Source organism: Phacochoerus africanus, chromosome 1 (genome assembly GCF_016906955.1).
Source record: "Phacochoerus africanus isolate WHEZ1 chromosome 1, ROS_Pafr_v1, whole genome shotgun sequence".
Lineage (NCBI taxonomy): Eukaryota > Metazoa > Chordata > Mammalia > Artiodactyla > Suidae > Phacochoerus > Phacochoerus africanus.
Genome location: NC_062544.1, coordinates 283,804,304 through 283,827,901, shown reverse-complemented (window position 1 = coordinate 283,827,901; position 23,598 = coordinate 283,804,304). Strand labels below are relative to the sequence as shown.

The 23,598-nt window shown below is 42.7% G+C and overlaps 1 protein-coding gene across 1 annotated transcript in view; it reads left to right on the top strand.

Moving 5' to 3' along the window:
- The window catches only part of DSCAM (DS cell adhesion molecule), a 740,562-nt gene that overhangs the window by 464,742 nt on the left and 252,222 nt on the right, over positions 1-23,598 (top strand). Inside the window, exon 10 of the mRNA XM_047796891.1 lies at positions 10,775-10,894. Within this exon, the coding sequence (XP_047652847.1) occupies positions 10,775-10,894 (120 nt within the window). The remainder of the gene's footprint in view (positions 1-10,774; positions 10,895-23,598) is intronic.

Here is a 23,598-nt window from a genome sequence, read left to right as displayed (position 1 = left end):
GTAAACTTATTTGACATGAATATAGGTGCAAAAACTTTAACATAATATTAGCATACTGAATCACCACTTTAGGCAAAGGATGGCATATCATCAGAAAGTGCACTTTATCATCAGGATGCAAGCTTAGTGAACTCTTTCAAAATCAATCCATAGAATTCACCATCCTAATAAAGTAGAAAACCCACAAATATTAATAAAGCAGATGAAAATAATTTTCCAGAAGTCAGCATTTGTTCTTGATTTAAAAAGAACATCTAAAAAAAAAAAAAAAAAACCCTTTCAGCAAGCAAGTGGTAGCAGGTAACAGTCTCGATGTAGTAAAAGACATCTATGAAGAAAAACCTAAGGTGTTTCCTACTCTCCGTGCTCGTGTTTGAGTACCACACAGGCATGTCTGCTCTCAACATTTCTCTTCACCAGTGTGCTAGCGGTCATATAGCCTTTGCACTTAGGCAAGAAAAAGACACATGGAGGATAGCGTTTTAAATGGTAGGCATGAGTGTACCTACATGTGCTGATGGTATGGGTGTGTACAGAAACCTGTTAGGAAATCTACAAATACACAAAAGAAAAAAAGAAAGGCATCAACATAAATACAATTTTTCAATACAAAAAACAGCGAAGGAACACAAAGGAAGGTGGCAAGAGAGGAAAAGAGAGACAAAATCAAAAGAAAGTGAAAACAGTTTGCTAACAGCAGCGGTAAATTTTCCCCTGTCAATGATTACTCTACAGGTAAATAGGACAGACTGCCAGCACACCCAGAATACAGACGAATGCTGAGTAAAGAAGCCAGAACAAAAAGAGTGACAGACCCTTAAGATTCCATTTATAGGAAATTCTAGACTAGGAAGCTGATCCGTGAAGGTCAAAGTCAGAAGAGCAGTCGCCACTGGGAAGGAGGATTGGCAGTTGGCAGGGAAAGGACCTGAGGAAACTTTCTGGGAGCTTGGAAATACTCTAAGTCTTGATAGGGGTGTGGACTTCATGAATTGTTGCATAACCTATCAAACTGTACACTTAAACCCTGTGTACATTACCGTCTATAAATTTCACCTCAATTTTTTAAAAAAATTACATATAAATGTTCTAATGTTCAACACACTTTGAAAATTAAATAATTAAATAATTTGGCTTTACAAAACATTAACTTCCCTGCCAGTGGAGGAGACATTATTTATCAAACACTGAACGATGTTTTGAAAGGGATTGTATTGAAGGAACAGGTGCCGCAAGGCTGACCTCGATAAATAGTAGCTTCCCTCCTGGTGTTACCACTGGGCGATTTTATTTTATTTTATTAAAAAAATTAGTATAGTTGATTTGCAGTGTTCCATCAATTTCTGCTGTACAGCAAAGTGACACAGTTATACATATATATACTTGTACTAATTAAGTCAGAAAGAGAAAAACAAATACCATGTGTTATCACTTACATGTGGACTCTAAAATATGGCACAAGTGACCATCTGCAGGAAAGAAACCAAGTCAGGGAAATGGAGAACAGACCTGGGGTTGCAGGGTGGGAGGCAGTGGGAAGGGCTGGCAGTTTGGAGTTGGTGGATGCAGACTGTTGCATTTGGCGTGGATGAGCAATGAGGGCCTGCTGTGCAGAACGTGGAACTGTACCCACTCACTTGTGACGGAACGTGATGGAAGATACTATGGGAGCACTCAGTGAGTTTATAGTAAAGTTTCTTGTTTGCACTCCTTCCTCACGGGCTGTATCATATTTTATAATATATATGGAAAATATTCTATGATGTGGTTTTAAGTAAATATATCTCTTTGGTGATGCTATTTAATAGCATAGATAAGGCACATGAGGTATACGACTTCCCTTAACTCATCCTATTGGAGATGGGTTTATGACTCATTGAACTGAAATTTAAACCTGGACCAGTTCTTGAGTTCTTATTGTACAGATAGCATATTAGATGATCATTCTAATTTCTTTTTTTTTTTCCTTTTGTCCTTTTAGGGCCTCACTTGTGGCATATGGAGGTTCTCAGGCTAGGGGTCTATTCGGAGCTGTTGCTGCCGGCCTACACCACAGCTACAGCAACATCGGATCCAAGTGGTGTCTGCAACCTACACCACAGCTCACGGCAATGCCAGATCCTTAACCCACTGAGCAAGGCCAGGGATCGAGCCTGCAGCCTTATGGTTCCTAGTCAGGTTCGTTTCTGCTGCACCAAGACAGGAACTCTTCCAGATCATTCTAATTTCTGAAAATCAGTCACCTTTAGATAAACCTTAATAAAGTCGAGGTAGCTTTCTTTGAGCCTACTTTTCTTTAATTACAGCTGGCGTGGCAATGGGTAAAACGAATTCATTAGATAAGGCTACAAGACAGCCTTAATTTTTAAGTAAATCTTCTGTTTTCAAGTCTTTGTCTGTAGCAGTCTTTATTTTGCTTGTTTTTTAAAGAATTTCCACTCCCACGAGTTCAGTATTTTCTTGTATTTTACTTGCCTAGAAAAGAAAAAACTACTAAGCGTTACTTCTTCAAGGACTCAATGGACAGATACACATTTATCTGCATTTATTTCCCAAATGACTGCACTTATCCTCTCCTCGGTTGCTTCATCTTTCCCTTATTCCATCACGGTGCCACAGAGTACTTAGCGCGTACTCCTCCCTGCCAGCCCTTGGGGTAGTCACTGGGGTGATGAAAGCTTGTTTCCTCCCACTGAAACTCCTGTTCTAGGGGGAGTGACGTGTAGTCCAGGCGTGGGGTAGGGATCTCAAAGGGTTAGGAGATAGAGCAGGTAGTGAAAAAGAGAGCGAGGAAGACAGCAAAGGACTGTTACCTGCAGCAGCCGGAGGGCTTGCGAGAGCTGACATGTTTATTCCCCCGTGTCTGGTGAAACGGTGTGGCTGGGCAGCGAGGTGAAGAAGGATGAGACTTAAGAGCTAGCTCTGGTCCATATCTTCAGGGCTTTCTATCCTGAGAAAGATCTGGAGGCCAGGGAAATTTATGAAGAGAATTAAAGCAGAAAAATCATATGGTCCCCGGCAGGGTGAGTCACACGTTGGAATAAATTGCACAAAAGCCCAGAGGGGACGCCTTTGTCATCCACAGGAGGCGTGGAGGTGGTCGGTGCTGGGGTGGTTGAGTAGGCAAGGACAGGCAGACTCCAGAGATAGCCAGCAGGACTTGGTGGCCAGCCCTAGGAGGGAAATGGGGGAGAAGGCTTGGTGACAGCCGCCACACACCGCGGGCCAAGGACCGTGCCGGGTGTCGGGGTTGGGACATCTCGTCATCTCATCCGATTTCCCTCTGCCCTTAGTCCACCACGACTGGGACAGGGACCTTTGTGCCTGCACGGCCAGTGCCGCTGTGTGTGACATCCTCCTTTCTTTGCTAGCTAGAGATCAGAGAGCCCCTCTCAGAACGCCAGATTTTCGTTTGAATTGGTCGAGAAGTTGAATTTTATCACCACTTCAGCTAGATCACATTCTGAATATGCTAAATAGGTCTTCGGGTAAAATGAAGAATCTTAGCAGGTACTATTGCCTCTTAGAATAAAGAGCATTCCATACTGCAAACCACAGACATAACTAAGTTTTGAACATACTCTGTCCTTCGATTCATGAAAAATATGCGAAGATATAGTGGAAGAAACAAGACCCACGTGACAATAGCAAACAGTGTTTGAGAATAATTCTATGGGTTTTGTTTAAAATCTTTAACTTGAGTTGGGAAATGCTTTCCTCTTAGAGGCTTGAACGTTTCTGGCCTCCTGAGATGCAGCTTTGGGAAAAGTAGAAATAGAGTAAGGAGTTGAGAGCTGCTGACGTTGCCTGGTCACAGCGAGGGGGGGTAATGTCTCCAGGTGACAGATTGTCAGTTGCAGGAACAAAACAAACAACGACGAAGGGAGCCCAGTGTCGTTTGATGATAGACTTCGTGAAAGGAGTGAGTGCCATCAGCCTTGGCATGTAAGGAGGGTTTAGAAAGAAAATAAAAAATGCAACAACACTGGAACTTTGAGTAAGTACGCCAAGGTCCACATTTCTGCTTGTTCGTTTTCTGTGTGACTTTGGAAACATGACCGCATTTCCCAGAGTCTCAGTTTCCTCATCTATGAGGTAGAAATAATAAGACTCACCTCTGTTGGAGAATTAAAATGACTCTGGCTCGGATCGCCAGTTCTGGAAAGTGAGACACGGGCACACGGGGAGATCTCGACAAGGCTCTTTCCTTCTGCAGGAGGGCGCGGGTGCTCAAAAAGCGCCGGCAGAGAAGAAGAGACCCTCCCTATCGGTCCCTAGCGCAGGCGACGGACCTGTCCCCTTCCCGTGGGTCAGGCCAGGGCGCAGACTCTTCTTGGTTGGCTCATTTGAAGCAGACTGTTGCTGGGAGACGCGGGAAAGAGGAGGGGGTCACAGGAGGGCGTCTCAGCCACGAGGGAGCAACGTGGAGTCACCAGGGTTTCCTTCGGTGGAAAAGACGTTATGTTCCTTCCCTCACCCCTTGGGTAGCTGAGAGGATAGAATTAGGTAGCAGTCGCTGTGTCCAAGCACCTGGCCAGTAGCAGGGCTCTCCCACTCCCCTTCATTTAATGAATGAACAGAGGCACTCAGGCAGGGTTTTTTTTTTTTAATATTAATTTATTTGTTTTATTACAGTATAGTTGATTTACAGTGTTGTGCCAATTTCTGCTGTGCAGGAACGTGACTCGGCCATACATATATGTGTGTATATATACACACACACACATTCTTTTTTCTTTTTTTTAACGTGTGTTATGGGATGTTCTATTTTTGCCACTCTGATGTGTGTGTGGTGGCATCTTGTAATTTCAACCTGCATTTACCTAATAGTCTCTTATGTTAAACACCTTTCCATGTGATGTTGACCATTTGAATTTCCTCTGCTGGGATGTGCTTATTCAAGTGGTTCTCCTGTTTTTCCCTTGTGTTGCCTGTCTTTTTCTTTTTCATTTGTGAAAGGTTCTCTCTGTCTAAATACAAAGGTTGATCTTCATCTTCTAATCTGCTCTCCCCAGGCACTGGAGACACTAACGCGTACATTTTATCTGCATGGCTTTACGGGATTAATTTCCTTGATGGCTCAGAGTGGGCTCCCTGTGGGTCTTGGAGGGTCTCCTGGGAAAGCAGGGGTTGACTGTGGCTCACTGTGGGGGCAGGTCCCAGGGAATAGTCATTGGCGTGCGCTCCCCTGGAGGCGGCCACCCTGGAAAAATCTGGCCCCACCCATCAGAGCTGAGACGCCTGACGCCAGACAGTCTACGTCCCTTTTCTTACCTTCCAGCAAGGTCTACCCCAGGCAGGTTTCCTGAGGTCAGTGAGGGAAAAGCAGCACCAGCTAAGACAGAGAGGCCATGTCAAGGTCAGAGTCAGACCATCTGCTAGCGGCCATGGACACGTACGTGCTTGACGCGGGAAGTGACGGAGAACTGCGGTCGTCCTTGAGCTGATGTCCACGGCCAGGCGGAGGAGGGACCAGTCTGGCAGCCGTCCGCAGGCTGGGGCTCTGCAGACGCGGCAGCCCAGGCAAGGCCCCCCGGCTGCCAGCTGACTCCCCAGGCCTCCTCCCTGCTTCCCGTCCTCTCCTTCCCCTTCCAGCCTTTCGTCCCTGTCATAGTTTGAACACCTGTTAGCTGGGGGGCCTGGAGTCAATTCCTTAACCTCATTTTACCTCCGCTTTCCCATTCCTAAAATGGGGTAATAGCTAATAGGAGTTTTCTGAGTCAAATAAGAGAATGTGTTTATCACAGCTCCTGGCACATAAGCCAGGGGGTGGGGACTCCCTTCCCGCGCTCTGTCCCTCCCTTCCCTCCGCTCTCATCCACGTGACTTTGGACCGTGAGGGAGGACACATCACTACCAGAGGCCAGGGGGTACTTCAGGTATCAGGCAGTTGGGGCTAATAGATGCAAACTATTGCATTTGGAGTGGGTAAGCCATGGGATCCTGCTGTGTAGCACAGGGAGCTATAGCTGGTCACTTGTGATGGAGCAGGATGGAGGGTGATGGGAGAAGAAGAATATGTGTGTGTGTGTCTGGGTCACTTCGCTGTACAGTAGAAGTTGTCAGAACACTGGGAATCAACTATAACGGAAAAAATAAAAATCATAAAAAGTGTCAGGCAGCTAATTAGAATGCAGGCCTTGGGAATTCAGTCAAAAAGGTAAAAGCACAATGTTTTGAAGAAACTACAGCAGTTGGGATAAATGGTGTGTGGGAGATGGAGGTGCTAACTAAGAAGTGAAAACTGAGGAAGAGGCTACAAGGGTGTGATAGGAATGGAATTTGGGGAGTACCTGTTGTGGCTCAGTGGGTTAGGAACCTGACTAGCATCCATGTTGATGTGAGTTCGATCCCTGGCCTCGCTCAGTGGGTTAAGGATTTGGCATTGCTGCAGCCTGTTGACGTAGGTCGCAGATGTGGCTTGGCTGTGGTGTGGGCCCTTAGCCTGAGAACTTCCATATGCCACTGGAGTGGCCCTTAAAAAAAAACACCAAAAAAAAGGAATTTTGGGGCCCCGTTCCTGGATATTCCATATTCAGAGTCATATGACATCGGGCCGTTGTAGGGCTGAGCAGAGCTTTGATAGGTCGGGTCCCTAAGAAGATTTATGAGGACTTCATGTAAAATAAATTACCTGTTATCATACGGGAAATTAAAAGAAAAAAACCCCTTAACTCTTATGCATGTCCCCACGGGGTACACTGCCAGTGGACGGATGACCACCCTAATGTCATGCTCAGCTGGGTGGCCTTGGCCTTGATAAAGCCATTTTGAGGAAGAACGCCAGACTGAATGGCAAAACACTTCTGCCCTTTGGTTGCTATAATTGGCTCTGTACCACCGCGAGGAAAGCTGCCAGCATGTGATTGCCTGTCTGTGATTCCGAAGGTCAGTTTTCTTACACTTCTTTATATCTCATGACGGGTCTGTTGTTTCTGGCCTTTAATGATGAGCTGCCACAGAGCGAAACAAAACACACTGTCTAAAAAGCCCCGACTTGACCTTTATCTGGCAGGGAAAATAAATTATGCAAAGCTACTCTCTTGTTGCTGTTTATTGATTCAACTTTTGATACCACATTCTTAGTGATCATTTTGCTTCACTCATCCATTCGTTTTTCCCACAAATACTTATTAAGCACCTATTTTATAACAGATGTTCTGAGCACTGGGGGTGCCATGGTGATCAGTGCAGAGAGATTAAGTCTCTGCCTCATAAAACGGTCATTCCAGTGGCGGAGGCAGGTGATGAGCACAGGAATGATATCAGGTGTCTACCTGTGCCGTGACAGGGAAAGCTTGGTAAGGGGTGGACAGTGATGAGGGAGTGGCATTTTAGGATGGACAAGGCAAGCCTTTCTGAAGAGATTTTTTGAGAAGAGACTTGACCAAAGCAAGGGGGTGAGTCACAGTTGTCTCAGCAGGAAGTGAGTTATAGGCAGAGAGACAAGAACAAAGACCCTGAGTCACGAGTGGCTTCGTGTTTTCAACAGAGCGCAAGAGACCAAAGTGCTCACCGTCCAGTGCGGGAGGGAGGGGCATTGCTCACCATCCAGTGCGGGAGGGAGGGGTGTTGAAGGCAGGGGCCAGGCCATGGATCCTGGGGGTGACGGGAAGCCATTAGAGCTTAGTTTCCAGTGTCATAAATTAAACCCTACCCAGACTTTGATCAAATACTCTTTTGACTAAATGCCATCCAGCAGAGAATGGCAGTATTTGTCTACACAGCACCCCACCCTCCACTGCCACCACCAAATAGCTTCTAGTTTTACTTTCAGTTAAGACTGAATCCCTCTCCCTTTTGACAGCTAGAGAAATGTACATCCATTCTTGGGACATGTATGCTGCTGAGAGGCCATGAAGTCTAAACACAAAGCACTGCGCTGAGCCTGAAAAATACCTGTCCTGTTAATAACATACTCCTCCTCCCTCGAAAATGGCAAAAATAATTCTTCCCTTTAATAAACAGACCAAAGCCAAATATGAGGTATTATTAAACAGTCCTCATTTTAAGAATCATGAGCAGGAAACTCTCGAAAGAATCCCTTTGAGACTCGGATTCTGTCACAGTCTGGACCCCATAGTGGGATTTGGGTATTTTAGAACATATACATCTCAAATTACTCTTTTTTTTTTAGGGGGACAAGGGTAGTGTGCATGCAATTCTGATTCATAGACATGTATGACAATAATGACCTGCCTTGCCTTTGAGGATGTGACACAATTGTTTGGTTGAACCCAACCCTTTCACCTCCTTAATCATGCTTATCCCCACTGTCTCTCTATTGGAAAACTATTAATATTGGCAGATATGTTCACTTCAAATAAAGGTTTATGCAAAAAATGAAACCAATTTTTTATAAAGGAAACCAGCAACTTTGGAGAATTATAACCAAGACAACACGGAGTCTTCAATCTTTGGGTCTTATCCCAAGTTTTGGCCCAAATCATGATATTCCCATCAGGTCTGTATCCTTCCACCTCCGGTTCTGTGTCTCCTTGGCCAAAATCCTCCTACAGTGCCTTCCATGTCCTTCTGTTAGATGGTGCTTCTAGACTCATCCTTCTCAAAGACTTTGTGCATTGGGTAACTCTGATCGGAGTTATCAGCTGAGCTCTCCTACTTTGGAAAAGGTCTATTCCTATTCTTTAAAACTGGGATAATAATATCCGTCCCTTCATGTGTCCATTTTACAAACATTTGCGGCATATGTTCTATGTCCAGTTCCATGCTGTTGCTGGGGTGCGATGGTCTGCAGGAAAGGGATGGTTCATGTTCTCCCAGATGTACAGCCAGATGTGGGAGGTGGGCACAGAAGCCACAGTACCAAACACGTGTGGTAAAAGCTGTGACAGGGCAATGCAGGATTCTGCCCAAGCATTCAGTCTTGTCCGCAGCATCAGAAAAGGTGTCCCAGACTAAGTGAAACTTAAGCTGACATGTAAATAATAATTATTGGTAATTTGTTAAACCAAAAAATGCAGAAGCATCTGTGAAGACCCAGGGGGAACTGGGGAATAGATGGCTGGAGAAAAGCCTTCAAGAGGGAAATGTCAGGAGATGAAGCTGGAGATGAAGGGTCAAGTCTTAAAGAGCCTTCGCAATATCCCAAGAGTTAGGATTGTGCCAAGGGACATGGGAATTCACTGATGATTTTAAGCAGGGAAACCACATCATGTGATTTGTGTCTTAGAAAAGTCTTTCATGTCTCTGTGTGCAGAATGGATTCAAGTAAGGCAGTAGGTTGCAGAGTGGATTCAAGGGGGGCAGTAGGTAGCAGGTAGACCAGTTAGGAAGTCTGTTTCAGAAATCCAGATGAGAGCCAATTTCAGCCTTGTCCCAGGTTAAGTCTCCTTGAGTGTGAGGGATAGGATTGGCAGAAGATTGCTTATCTGAGATGTAATTCCTGGATCCGAGAATGAAAGAATGAAGGGAAATGAAATTAGGAAAGGAGGAAAAAAAATCAGTAGAGGTTGTTTTAAATGAACAAGTTGCTGCTGTGGACAACTGGGGCTCATTCCTACTGGGCACCCTCCAAAGAATCACATAGAACAGTGGTTCTCAAAGGTGGTCCCTAGACCTTCAGCCTCAGCATCACCTGAGAGCTTACTAGGAAAGGCAGAATCTTGAATCCTGCCTCTGTCTTACTGAGTCAAAACTTATAGAGACAGGGTTCAGCTGTTGGGTTTTAATCAACTCTTCAGATGATTCTGATGCCTCTGATGTTTGAGAAGCACAGGCACAGAGCATGCCTCAGAAGAACTCCAACATTTGCTAGGTATCTAGTATATGATTGATGGATGTAGGCTGTGTCCTCTCACATAATCTTGTGACTCCCTCATTAGAAATCCATCCTATAATTAGCCACTCGTCTGCTGGAAAAGGTTTCTGGATTCTTACAGCCTTAGATCCTACTTTCCTAGAAGAATCTGTGTCTTCTCTTTAAGTGAAGACTTGAATACTCTTAAATTCACAATAACTTAAAGCATTTGCTTTCTTTTTGGCAGATATTTTTAAGCAGAGTGCATGTTTCTATTTTGGGTAGGGATGGAATTTTTTCCAGCATTTCACAAAACTCACCAAATAAATAGTTACTTAATCTCTCTTTTTTTTTTTGACTAGGTACTCTATAATGCCATCATGACCCCTCACCTCAGCTGGCTTCCATAGTCCCCTTTGGGTCCAGAAGGGTGGTGATGTCTGGAAGGCTCTATGGGTCTTCATCAGATTTTCAGGAAAAGTTCAGTACCATGTCGCATTCTTTATTGCCTTTGGGAAGAGCCTATTAATCCTCCCTTCATCTCTTGCTAGAAGAAAACTAGCTATCAGATGCATTAAATATTTCACACCCAAGAATGGATCCATGAAGATCTTCCATAACAGGAATCAAAGACAGAATGTCACTTCCCCCACTTCAAGAGTTGAGTGTTCCCTAGTGCAAACAGCTGCCATGTGCATAAGATCATTGACATAAGCAATGAATATCTTAATTTATTAAATTATAAAATTGATTATATATTATATATGTAATTTATATAATTATTTAATAACTTTATACAAATTATTTATATATTTTTTAAAATTATAAATTATACCTGCACTGAGTTTGCTTCCTTAGTTGGTCCTAAATTACAAATCTCATGTTTTATTTTCCCATTTATATAAAGCATTACTTATGTTTTCATGTTTGTTAAAAGTCTTGGATTTCTTAAAATCACACCTTTAAGAAGTTGCAGTCTTGTCTGAATTGCTGGTGACATTTCTCTCTTTTCAGTTCCTCCCAAGTTTGTGGTTCAGCCACGGGACCAGGATGGGATTTATGGCAAGGCTGTCATCCTCAATTGCTCAGCCGAGGGTTATCCTGTACCTACCATCGTGTGGAAATTCTCCAAAGGTATGGCGTTCCTTGATTTGCTTGTTATCTACATCATTTTACATTTAAAGGATGAGATGCATCATTTTACATTTAAAGGATGAGATGAGCATTTCTTCCAGAGATGCATCTTGCCAGGGGATATGCCCCACCTTCACCTTCCCCCACATACACCCCTAATAGCCCATCTAAGTTTTCATTTGGTCCATGAAGTGTTCTAGTGCAGCATGCTCTTGGAAAGAGCGGGTAGGGGAGGCAGGTCATGCATGTCCATGATTTCAGCACCTGGGAGAGCTCCACCTTGACTACCGACGTTGTATGGCCATGATCCGATTGAAGACCCCTGCAAGCCCGTACATATGAAGATAAAAGTATAAATTGTCAGAATTATTCATTGTTGGAAAATTATTTCCCCAGTATTTAGACAAGTAAGCTAAGTGGTTTTAGGAGGTTACAATAAATTTACTGGTGTTTTATTTACCTAGGTACCTTACATGTAAAAAAATTACCTATCGTCTCCTTGGTATTCCCTTTTTAAAAACAAACTTGCACCCTTAATCCTGCATTCTCTTCAAAGGCAAGGCAGCATTTCCCAGTTCTAAGGTAACACTGTAAACATTACATGAATAGAAATGGGTGATGTGGGAACTAAGCGGGGAAACATTACATATACTGTAAAAATAATTTATGTCTCTCTTATCATCTTCTCTAGGAAGGTTTCCTTAACTATGTTTACAAATGTATTAGAAATTCTCTTTCCTTTCTCATTCACATTTCTTTTCTTTTTTTTTACTTTTTTTTAATTACTCAAATGAATTTATCACATCTGTAGTTGTATAATGATCATAACAATCTGATTTCACAGGATTTCCATCCCACAGCCCAAGCACATTCCCCCACCCCCCAAACTGTCTCCTCTGGAGACCATAAGTTTTTCAGTGTCTGTGAGTCAGCATCTGTTCTGCAAAGAAGTTCAGTCTGTCCTTTTTTCAGATTCCACATGTCAGTGAAAGCATTTGATGTTGGTGTCTCATTGTATGGCTGACTTCACTTAGCATGATAGTTTCTAGGTCCATCCATGTTGCTAAGAATGCCGGTATTTTGTTCTTTTTAATGGCTGAGTAATATTCCATTGTGTATATGTTCTAATCTTCTTGATCCACTCCTCTCTTGATGGACATTTAGGTTGTTTCCATGTCTTGGCTATTGTAAATAGTGCTGCAATGAACATCAGACTACATGTGTCTTTGCGAGTCGTGGTTTTCTCTGGATAGATGCCCAGGAGTGGGATTGCTGGATCAAATGGTAGTTCTATTTTTAGTTTTCTGAGGAATCTCCATACTGTTTTCCACAGTGGTTGCACCAATTTACAATCCCACCAACAGTGTACTAGGGTTCCTTTTTCTCCACACACTCTCCAGCACTTACTGTTTGTAGACTTTTTGATGATGGCCCTTCTGGCTGGTGTAAGGTGGTACCTCTTAGTGGCTTTAACCTGCACCTCTCCAATACTGAGTGATGCTGAACATCTTTTCATGTGTTTCTCGGCCATCTGTATGTCTTCTTTGGAGAACTGTCTGTTTGGATCGTCTGCCCATTTTTTGAAGGGGTTGTTTTTTTGGTATGGAGATGCAGAAGTTGTTTGTAAATTTTGGAGCTCAATCCCTTGTCAGTTGATTCACTTGCAAAGATTTTCTCCCATTCTGTGGGTTGTCTTTTCGTTTTGTTTAGAGTTTCCTTTGCTGTGCAGAAACTTTGAAGTTTGATTAGGTCCCATGTGTTTATTTTTGTTTTTATTGTCAATACTCAAAGAAGTCGATCTGAGAAGGTGTTGCTGTGGTTTATGTCAGAGAGTGTTTGGCCTATGTTTTCCTCTAGGAGTTTTATAGTGTCTGGTCTTATATCTAGGTCTTTAATCCATTTGGAGTTTATTTTTGTGTATGGTGTTAGGGAGTGTTCTAATTTCATTCTTTTCCATGTGGCTGTCCAGTTTTCCCAGCACCACTTATTGAACAAACTGTCCTTTCTCCATTGTATATCCTTGCCTCCTTTGTCATAGATTAGTTGGCTGTAGGTGCGTGGGTTTAATTCTGGGCTTTCTATCCTGTTCCACTGATCTATATTTCTGTCTTTGTGCCAGTACCATGTGGTTTTGATGAATGTTGCTTTGTAGTATAGTCTGAAGTCCAGGAGCCTGATTCCTCCAGCTCCATTTTTCTTTTTCAGGATGTCTTTGGCTATTCTGGGTCTGTTCTGCTTCCAAACAAACTTTAAAATATTTTGTTCGAGTTCTGTGAAAAATATCCTCAGTAGTTTGATAGGGATTGCATTGAATCTGTAGATTGCCTTAGGTAGTATAGTCATTTTGATAATATTAACTCTTCCAATCCACGAACATGGTATATCTTTCCATCTATTTGTGTTATCTTGGATTTCTTTCATCAGTGTCTTATAGTTTTCAGAGTACAGGTCTTTTATCTCTTTAGGTAGGTTTATTCCTAGGTATTTTATTCTTTTGGATACAATGGTCAGTGGGATTGCTTCCCTAATTTCTTTTTCTGCTCTTTCATTGTTAGTGTATAGAAATGCCGTCGATTTCTGTGTATTGATTTTGTATCCTGCGACTTTGCCAAATTTGTGGATGAGCTCTAACAGTTTTCTGGTAGAGTCTTTAGGATTCTTTAGGTATAGTATCATGTCATCTGCAAATAGGGATAGTTTTACTTCTTCCTTTCCAATTTGGATTCCTTTTATTTCTTTTACTTCTCTGATTGCTGTGGCTAGGACTTCCAGAACTATGTTGAAGACTAGTGTTAAGAGCAGACATCCTTGTCTTGTTCCTGATCTCAGCGGGAATTCTTTCAGCTTTTCACCATTGAGAATGATGTTTGCTGTGGGTTTGTCATATATGGCCTTTATCATGTTGAGGTAGGTTCCCGTTATGCCACTTTCTGAAGGGTTTTTATCAGAAATCGGTGTTGGATTTTGCAAAGGCTTTTTCTGCGTCTATTGAGAGGATCGTATGGTTTTTATTCTTCAGTTTGTTAATGTGGTGTATCACACTGATGGATTTGCGGATGTTGAAGAACACTTGCATCCCTGGGATAAATCCCACTTGATCATGATGTACAATCCTTTTAATGTATTGTTGGATGTGGTTTGCTAGTATTTTGTTGAGGATTTTTGCATCGATGTTCATCAGTGAAATTGGCCTGTAGTTTTCTTTTTTTGTGGAGTCTTTGTCTGGTTTTGGTACCAGGGCGATGGTGGCCTCATAGAATGAGTTTGGGAGTATCCCTTCTTCTGCAATTTTTTGAAATAGTTTCAGAAGGAGAGTGTTAGCTCTTCTCTAAATGTTTGATAGAATTTGCCTGTGAAGCCATCTGGTCCTGGACTTTTGTTTGTTGGAAGTTTTTTAATCACAGTTTCAATTTCAGTTCTTGTGGTGGGTCCATTCATCTTTTCTATTTCATCTTAGTTTAGTCTTGGAAGATTGTACTTTTCTAAGAATTTGTCCATTTCTTCTAGGTTTTCCATTTTATTGGCATATAGTTGCATATGGTAATCTCTTATGATCCTTCGTATATCTGTGATGTCCGTTGTTACTTCTCCTTTTTCATTTCTAATTTTATTGATTTGAGTCCTCTCTCTTTTTTGCTTGAGAAGGCTGGCTAGGGGTTTATCAATTTTGTTGATCTTTTCAAAGAACCAGCTTTTTGTGTCATAGATCTTTTCTGTGGTTTTCTTTGTTTCTCTTTCACTGATTTCTGCTCTGATCTTTATGATTTCTTTCCTTCTACTAACTTTAGGTCTTGTCTGTTCTTCTCTCTCAAGCTGCTTGAGATGTAAAGTTAGCTTGCTTATCTGAGCTTTTTCTTGTTTCCTGAGGTGGGCTTGTATTGCTATAAACTTTCCTCTTAGAATGGCTTTTGGTGCATCCCATAGGTTTTGGAGTGTCGTATCTTCATTGTCATTTGCTGCTAGGTATTTTTTAATTTCCTCTTTGATTTCTTCAGTGATCCATTGGTTGTTTAGTAGCATGTTGTTTAGTTTCCACGTGTTCATGTGTTTTGCAGTTTTTTTTCTTGTTGATGTCCAGTCCTATAGCGTTGTGGTCAGAAAAGATGCTTGATATGATTTCAATTTTCTTAAAGTTACTGCGGTTGGATTTGTAGCCCAGGATGTGATCAGTCTTAGAGAATGTTCCATGTGCACTTGAGAAGAATGTGTATTCTGTTGCTTTTGGATGCAATGTCCTATGAATATCTATGAAGTCCATCTGGTTTAATGCTTCATTCAGGGCCTGTGTTTCCTTATTGATTTTCTGTCTGGTTGATCTGTCCATTGCTGTAAGTGGGGTATTAAAGTCCCCCACTATGATTGTGTTATTGTCGATTTGTCCTTTTAAGGTTGTTAGCAGTTGCCTTATATATTGTGGTGAACCTGTGTTGGGTGCGTTAGATATTTAAAATTGTTGTATCTTCTTGGATTGATCCTTTGATCATTATGTAATGCCCTTCCTTGTCCCTTAAAATATTCTTCATTTTAAAGTCTGTTTTGTCTGATATGAGTATTGCTACTCCAGCTTTCTTTTGATTCCCGTTTGCAGGAAATAGTTTCTTCCATCCTCTCACTTTCAACTTGTATGTGTCCCTAGAAGTGAAGTGGGTCTCTTGAAGACTGCATATATATGGGTCTTTTTTTTGTATCCATTCAGCCAGTCTGTGCCTTTTGGTTGGGGTGTTTAATCCATTCACATTTAAGGTAATTATTGATATGTATGATCTTATTGCCATTTTATTGATTGCTTTGGATTTGCTTTTGCTGCTCTTTTTCCTTTCCTTCTTCTCTTGTTCTTTTCTGCCTATAGAAGTTCCTTTAGTATTTGTTGTAAGGCTGGTTTAGTGTTGCTGAATTCTCTCAGCTTTTGCTTATCTGAGAAGGTTTTGATTTCTCTTTCGAATCTGAATGAGAGCCTTGCTGGGTAGACTAATCTTGGTTGGAGGTTTTTTCCTTTCATCACGTTAAGTATATCATGCCACTCCCTTCTGGCCTGCAGAGTTTCTGCTGAAAAATCTGCTGATAACCTTATTGGGGTTCCCTTGTATGTTACTTGTTTCTTTTCCCTAGCTGCTTTCAAGATTTTCTCTTTCTCTTTAGTTTTGGTCAGTTTGATTAATATGTGTCTTGGGGTGTTCCTCCTTGCGTTTATTTTATATGGTACTCATTGTGCTTCCTGGATTTGAGTGAGTGATTCCTTCCCCATGTTAGGGAAGTTTTCGGCTATTATCTCTTGGAATATTTTTTGTATCTCCTTCTCTCTCTCTTCTCCTTCTGGCACCCCTATAATATGGATGTTGGTGCATTTAACATTGTCCCAGATTTCTCTGAGACTCTCTTCATTTGTTTTTAATCTTTTTTCTCTTTTCTGTTCTGCATCCATAATTTCCACTCATCTGTCCTCCACCTCACTTATTCGTTCTTCTGCCTCCTGTATTCTGCTGTTAGCTGCTTCTAGTGAGTTTTTTATTACAGTTATTGTATTTTGCCTCTCTTCTTGTTTAAGTTTTATATCTTGTATCTCTTTGGTAAATGTTTCCTGTAAGTTATCCGTTTTTGCCTCCAGTTTATTTCCAATGTCTTGCATCATCTTCAGCATTAACAATCTAAAGTCTTTTTTCCTGGAGGCTGAGAATCTCCTCATCACTTAGCTGTTTTTTGGGGGGGTGGGGTTTCCTTTCTCCCTCATCTGAGTTATAGTCCTCTGTCTTTTCATTTTTATAGGTTTTTGGTGTGGTGACCTTTTTATAGATAATTGGGTTGTAGCCTCTCTTACTTCTGGTGTCTGCCTCCCTGTGGCTGAAGTTGGTATGGGGGCCTTGCTGTAGGCTTCCTGATGGGAGGGGCTGATGCCTGCCCACTGGTAGGTGGAGCTGATTCTACTCCCTCTGGTGGGTGGGGCATAGTCTCTGGATGGGATTAGGGGCTGCTGTTGCCTGAAGGGTCTTTAGGTAGCCTGTTTACTGAGGGGCAGGGCTGTGATCCCACCTGGATTGTTGTTTGCCCTGGGGCTTCTCAGCACTGACTGACTGACTGACAGGTGGGGCCAGATTTTCCCCAAATGGCCACCTCCAGAGAAAGGCACAGCTGCTGAATATTCCAAAGAGCTTTGCTTTCAATGTCCTTTCCTCACAACAAGCCACATTCACCCCTGTTTTCCAGGATGTCCTCCAAGAACTGCAGTCAGGTTTGACCCAGATTCCCTTGGAGATTTTGCTTTGCCCTGGGACCCAGTGCACGTCAAAGTCTGTGTGCGCCTTTTAAGAATGGGGCCTCCGTTTCCCCCAGTCCCATGGAGCTCCTGCGCACAACCCCTACTGGCCTTCAATGCCAGATTCTCCGGGGCTCTTTCTGCCAGTGCCAGATCCCCACACGTGAGAGTTTGATGTGGGACTCAGAACTCTCATTCCTGTAGGTGAGTCTCTGTGAACCAGTTAGTTTTCAGTCTGTGGAGCTTCCCACCCAGGAGGTATGGGGTGGTTTATATCACGAAATCGCCCCTCCTACCTCTTGATGTGGCCTCCTCCTTCTCTTCTGGAGTAAGGTATCTTTTTAAAGGTTTCCAGTCCATTTGGGTGGAGATTGCTCAGCCTTTAGTTGTGAATTTTGTTGTTTTTAGGAGACAAGTTGAGCTCCAATACTTCTATTCCACTGTCTTTCATTCATATTTCTTCATTAATTTATTTATTAGACATTGGGAGCCAAATAGACACTAATGGGATAAATAAATAATAAATACATAAATCATGGTTTTTTTCCCCAACAATCTAGGACCTATCATATATAGCCTGTTGCATTTTCCTATGATGAAGGTAACAGCAGTCAGAGAAAATGGCACACTTGCCACAGCTGTTCTGCTCTGTTTCCTTGATGGAGAAGGATCAGAGGGAGAAAAGAGAGGGTGAGACACCATCTGGTCGGGGAGAGAACCAGTTAGGTTTGTTTTAAATCCCTAGGCTACTTCCCTGTAGCCATGGTCCATGTGAAAAGCACTATTTCCCAAACAAAAGCCTGTCATTCAGAGGACCTGCCTTTGTGACTTTTTATTTGTCATCTTAGGTTGCATCACATGGAAACAAAGAGCTTACAATTAATTTAGTTTATGAAGATGTGTATCTATGATATTACAAACATTTTCCATGGTACTTCTTCAAACTTATTTCTAAAGTTTGCCATTGAGTCATCATTCCCTCTCTCCCTTGCATTGTTGGCCCTTTCTCACTACTATAAATGCCACAGAAGTGAACATCTCAGGTGTTAGTTCAGTGTGTGTGTGTGTGTGTGTGCAGCTGCTTTCTTCAGAGAAATTCCTAGAAGTGAAATTCCATGACCACATTGATAGCTGTTGGTCTGCACGGGACCAGGACAGATTAGAAAGCACTAGGGCAGTTTACACACTGACTAGTGGTGTGGAGCTGTGTGTGTCTTACACCTATGCCAACTAGACAGTATCCTTTTTTCTTAATCTTTACTATGTGATAGGTGGAGTGGCTTCCTGTTTTAATTTACAAATTTAGATTGCTAATGATGTTTAAAATGCTTTACCCTTTGTTTACAGACAATTTCTGTTTCCCCTGTGGGAAATTTCTTATTCCTGTTACTTACACACTTATTTCCATGTCTAATTCATTTGTAAGAGTGTTTTTCATAGATTAAATAACCTTTTGTCTGTTAGACATTTTACAGGTGTTTTATTCCTTCTTATCACCAATGTGCAACTTAAATTATAGAAGCCTTTTTATCTTTGAATTTCATATGCAATTTAAAATCATTAAAGGAAAACTAGAAATTGAAGCAAATTTTTTGAAAGTTAAAATCACCCTTGAGGAACAGTGCTCAAAGATAAAGGTAAAATACTGTAAATACTTTTATCTAGCTTTTCAGACCTGTCAGCTGACAGAGAGACAGATAGATAGACAGACAGAGAGATAGAGATAGACAGGTAGATAGACATATATAATTTTTTGTTTTTTTTTTTTTTAAATTGTGAGCAGCATCTTATAGTTTTCAGAGTGAAGGTCTTTTGTCTCTTTCGGTAGGTTTATTCCTAGGTATTTTATTCTTTTTGATAAGATGGTAAATGGGATGGTTTCTCTGGTTTTTCTTCCAGATCTTTCACTGTTATATAGACGTGCAGTTGATCTCTGTGTATTAATTATGGAGCTTATGGAGTTCCCATCGTGGTGCTCCACGATGAATCCGACTAGGAACCATGAGGTTGTGGCTTCGATCCCTGGCCTCTCTCAATGGGTTAAGGATCTGGTGTTGCCATGATCTGTGGTGTAGGTCGCAGGTGCAGCTTGGATCTGATGTTGCTGTGGCTGTGGTGTAGGCTGGTGGCTACAGCTCCATTTGGATCCCTAGCCTGAGAACCTCCATATGCCCTAAAAAGCAAGAAAAAAAATGTGGCTTGCAACTTTGCCAAATCCATGGATGAGCTCAAACAGTTTTCTGGTGCTATCTTTAGGATTTTCTAGGTATAGGATCATGTCATCTGCAAACTGATAGTTTTACTTCTTTTCCAGTTTGGATTCCTTTTATTTCTTTTTCTTCTCTGATTGCCATGGCTAGGACTTCCAAAACCATGTTGAATAAGAGTGGTGAAAGTGGACACCGTTGTCTTGCTCCTGACCTTAGTGGAAATGTTTTCAACTATTCCCCATTGAGAATGATGTTAGCTGGGGGCTTTTCATGTACGGCTTTTATTATGTTGAGGTAGGTCCCTCTGTGCCTACTCTCTGCAGAGTTTTTATCAGAAACAGGTGTTGAATTTCGTCAAAAGCCTTTTCTGCATCTGTTGAGATAATCATATGGTTTTTATTTTTCAGTTTGTTGATATGGTGTATCACATTGAATGTGGTTCGTCTTGACCTATAATCTTTATTTTTTTAACTTTTAGGGCCACACCTGTGGCATATGGAAGTTTCCAGGCCGGGGGTTGAATCAGAGCTACAGCCGCCAGCCTACACCACAGCCACAGCAACGCTGGATCTGAGTCGAATCTTTGACCTACTCTGCAGCTTGCAGCAACTCCAGATCCTTAACCTACTGAACAATGCCGGGGATCAAACCTGCATCCTCGTGGATACAAGTCAGGTTCTTAACCCCTGTGCCACAGTGGGAACTCTGTATAATCTTCTTTATTCAGTTAACAGTAGGCTACGAATGTCTTTCCATCACACTGAGTTTGGGTGTTCCATGCGACTTTTTAATGTCTCTGTCAAGTGTCTATTCGTACATCGCTAAGTGCATCTCACTTCTCTTGCCTTTCTTAAGCCTGAGTTCACTGACTTAATGCCACCAGCGTTTACTCCTTGAAGGGTCACGAAAAGAGTCTGGTTGTAGGTAGAGCAGGATTCGTTTTTCTCCCCTGAGTCACCAGAGACACATGCTGCTTACGTTCTTCTCTCTGCCACTCTTCAGAAGCAGCTCCCAACAGTAGCCAATGGTCACGGGGGTCCACTGGCCACTTCCGCATCTCCGTGAAGGAGAAGCCACTCAGAGAAAGGGCTGTTTACACCCACTGAATAAGTTCTCCACAACGTGTCATAAATCAGTTGTGCTCACATGTCACTGGCCAGGCCACCCCTTGCCACAGGTGGTCTGCAAGCTGTGCCGTGGCTAAGCACACGCCGTGGTGACTACAACCCGGGCTGGCTGCTTATAATCGTGTTCATTTACAGTCCTCCCACGTTTATAACATTGCCTGTTTGTTACAATGAAAATACATAAATATTTTTCTATAGAATAGAGGGAAATTTTATGCAGGTAATAAAGGTATTTCTTCGGAAAGATTTAGTCTTGCTGTTAGCACAAGTATGTGTGCACAACAAGGTGAGACAAAACACTGGAGTTTCTTTCAGGGCCATGAAAGGACACAGGTAGCTTGTGCCCCCCCAAATATCCCAACCTCCCCCCCCCAACTAAAATTGCAAAGCATTTTTAAAAGCAAGGTAAGGGAGAGGCGTGGTTGGTTGTCACACACTTCTGGGTGAACAAATCCTTTGTCCTTGTAGCTGTGCACAGAGGTCAGGTCTCGACGTTTCTGTAAACCTCCAATAAGAAAGGAGCTAAAGCGGAGGGTGGGGGGGGAGAGCCTGCCCAGGAAGGCCCCCTAGGGTCCTGCTCAGTTACCTTGCTTATGGAATAAGTTTTCCATAATCAAATAGTTATTAAGAGCATAAGTACAGTTCCACTGTGTGTGACATAAAAAAATACAAGGAGTAAAGGAGGCAGACTCAGGCTGTTTCTCTGAGAGAGGCCACAATTTAATCCTGGGGCTGTAGAATTCCAGAGTAAATTGCAGTGGTTTAAGGGCAGCTATTGCAGAAATGAAACAATCTTTGCTGAAAAGTAATGTTATTACATTTTTGACCTTGGGTCTAGATACAAAGTCTAAGACATTCAAGTCTGTATTATGATTTTTTTTTTATTTTATTTTACGTGAACAGACAAGCCCTCTTGTTTTAAAGAAATTTGAGAAAAAAAAAAAAGTCAGGGTTTAATACCATGCTGGACCTCACCTGCACTCCCAGAAATCCATAACTAAGCAAATCTATGTCATTTTTAGTGGAGGAAATGGGTTTCAACTGCTCTCCTGGGGACCAAGGCCATCCCTTGTTGGCTGCTGAGGGGCAGTGAGGGGCTGCTGATGCAGGAGAGAACTGATACACTGCCTGGACATCCTGTGATCTCTGGCTGCCTGCGGACAGGGCCACGTCTGACCTCCAGGAAGCTCTCTTGTAGGACTGTCCAAGGACCAGAGTCAGGGCATGCCTGGGTTTAGGGGTGGGAGAACAGTAGGGTGCACTCTGTATTTAAAATAGAGTTGTCATGGAATTCCCATTGTGGCTCAGAACCTGACATAGTGTCCGTGAGGATGCGGGTTCAATCCCTGGCCTTGCTCAGTGGGTTGAGGATCCAGCATTGCCACGAACTGTGGCATAGGTTGCAGATGCAGCTCTGATCTGACGTTGCTGTGGCTGTGGGGGTAGGCCAACAGCTGCAGCTCTGATTCAACTCCTAGCCTGGGAACTTCCATATGCAGCCGTAAAAAGAAAAAAATAAAATAAAACAAAAGAGTGTTGTCAGAGAAGGCTCCAGAAGAAGATAAGGTTTGAGCAGACACTTAAACAGGAAATGAGCCACGGGCACACCTGAGGGGAGCACTCATGATCAGGGGTCCAAGGACAGGGGCAGCAGGGGGTTTAGACCTAGGATGCTGCACACACATCAAGGAGGACCCTGGAGCCGGGTCCTGCCCCCCCACTGCAGAGAGAGTGAGAGGAGGTCCTCTGAGTCCCAGCAGGGCCACATCAGGCGTTTTAAGGATGTGGCTTTACCTGGTGTGTAGGGGGGCAGTCCTGACGGTGGGTGCTGCTCTCCTTTCTCCTGCTGCCCTGCGGAAACAGAAGAACTTAGGAGGCTGCTAGAATAATTGAGGTGTTGTGAGTTGTGTGCTTCTATCTTTTTGTTTTAAATTTCTTTTATTGAGGCATAGTTGATTTATACTGTGGCATTAATTTCTGCTATACAGCAAAGTGCCCCAGTCATGCCGTCATACATACAGATACATTCCTTTTCTTTTCTTTTCCTTTTTTTAGGGCCACATATGGAGAGTCCCAGGTTAGGGGTCCAATCGGAGCTGTAGCCTCCAGCCTGTATCACAGCCACAGCAACATCAGATCTGAGCCGAGTGTACGACCTACAGCTCACAGCAACACCAGATCTTTAACCCACAGAGCAAGGCCAGGGATCAAACCTGCATCCTCATGGTTCCTCATCGGATTCATTACCATTGCACCACGACAGGAACTCCCATTCCTTTTCTTATACTGTCTTCCATCGTGGTCTATCCCAGGAGACTGGACAGAGTTCCCTGTGCTGTAGAGCAGGACCCCATTATTTATCCATTCAAAACGTAATCCTTTGTATCTACTCACCCCAAAGTCCCAGCCAAATCCATCTGGCTGATGGACTGGGTGTTGGAGAGAAGAGGAGGAGTGAGCCAGGATGCCAGTTCTCCGAGAAGAGTGGAGGTGCTGTTTACTGAGGCGGAGCAAGGCCAGGAGAGCCAATCGGCCCGTAGACAGAACCCAGTTCCCACTATAAGCGATGGCACCCTTTCTGCATATCCTAATGTCAGCCTGATCCATGCTCAACACCAGCCTCTTAGCTTTAGTTTTCCCAGCGAAGATTGTTCCAACTTCTCTGGCCACAAAGGCTCACCTCTTGCCTTTTTGCACCCAAAGCACATCGAGGCGGTAGGGGGTTGGTAGTTTGCATTATTTCCTGGGAGGGAACAGAGGCTGCCTGATTTCCCCTTAGAAACAGTTTCTCTCCTTCCTTCCTTTCTTCCTTCCTTCCGTTGTCTGTCTTTCCTTCCTTCCTTTTTTCTTTCTTCCTCTCTGTCTTCCTTTCTTCTTTCTTTTTTCTCCTTTCCTTCTTTCTTTTCTCTCTTTCTTTTCTTTTCTTTTCTTTTCTTTTCTTCTTTCTTTCTTCTTTCTTTCTTTCTTCTTTCTTTCTTTCTTCTTTTTCTGTTTCTTTCTTTCTTTCATTTCTTTCTTTCTTGTCTTCCTTTTTCTTTTCTTTCTTTCTTTCTTATTCTTCTTTCTTTCTTTCTTCATTCTTTCTTTCTTCTTCTTTCTTTCTTTCTTCTTCTTTCT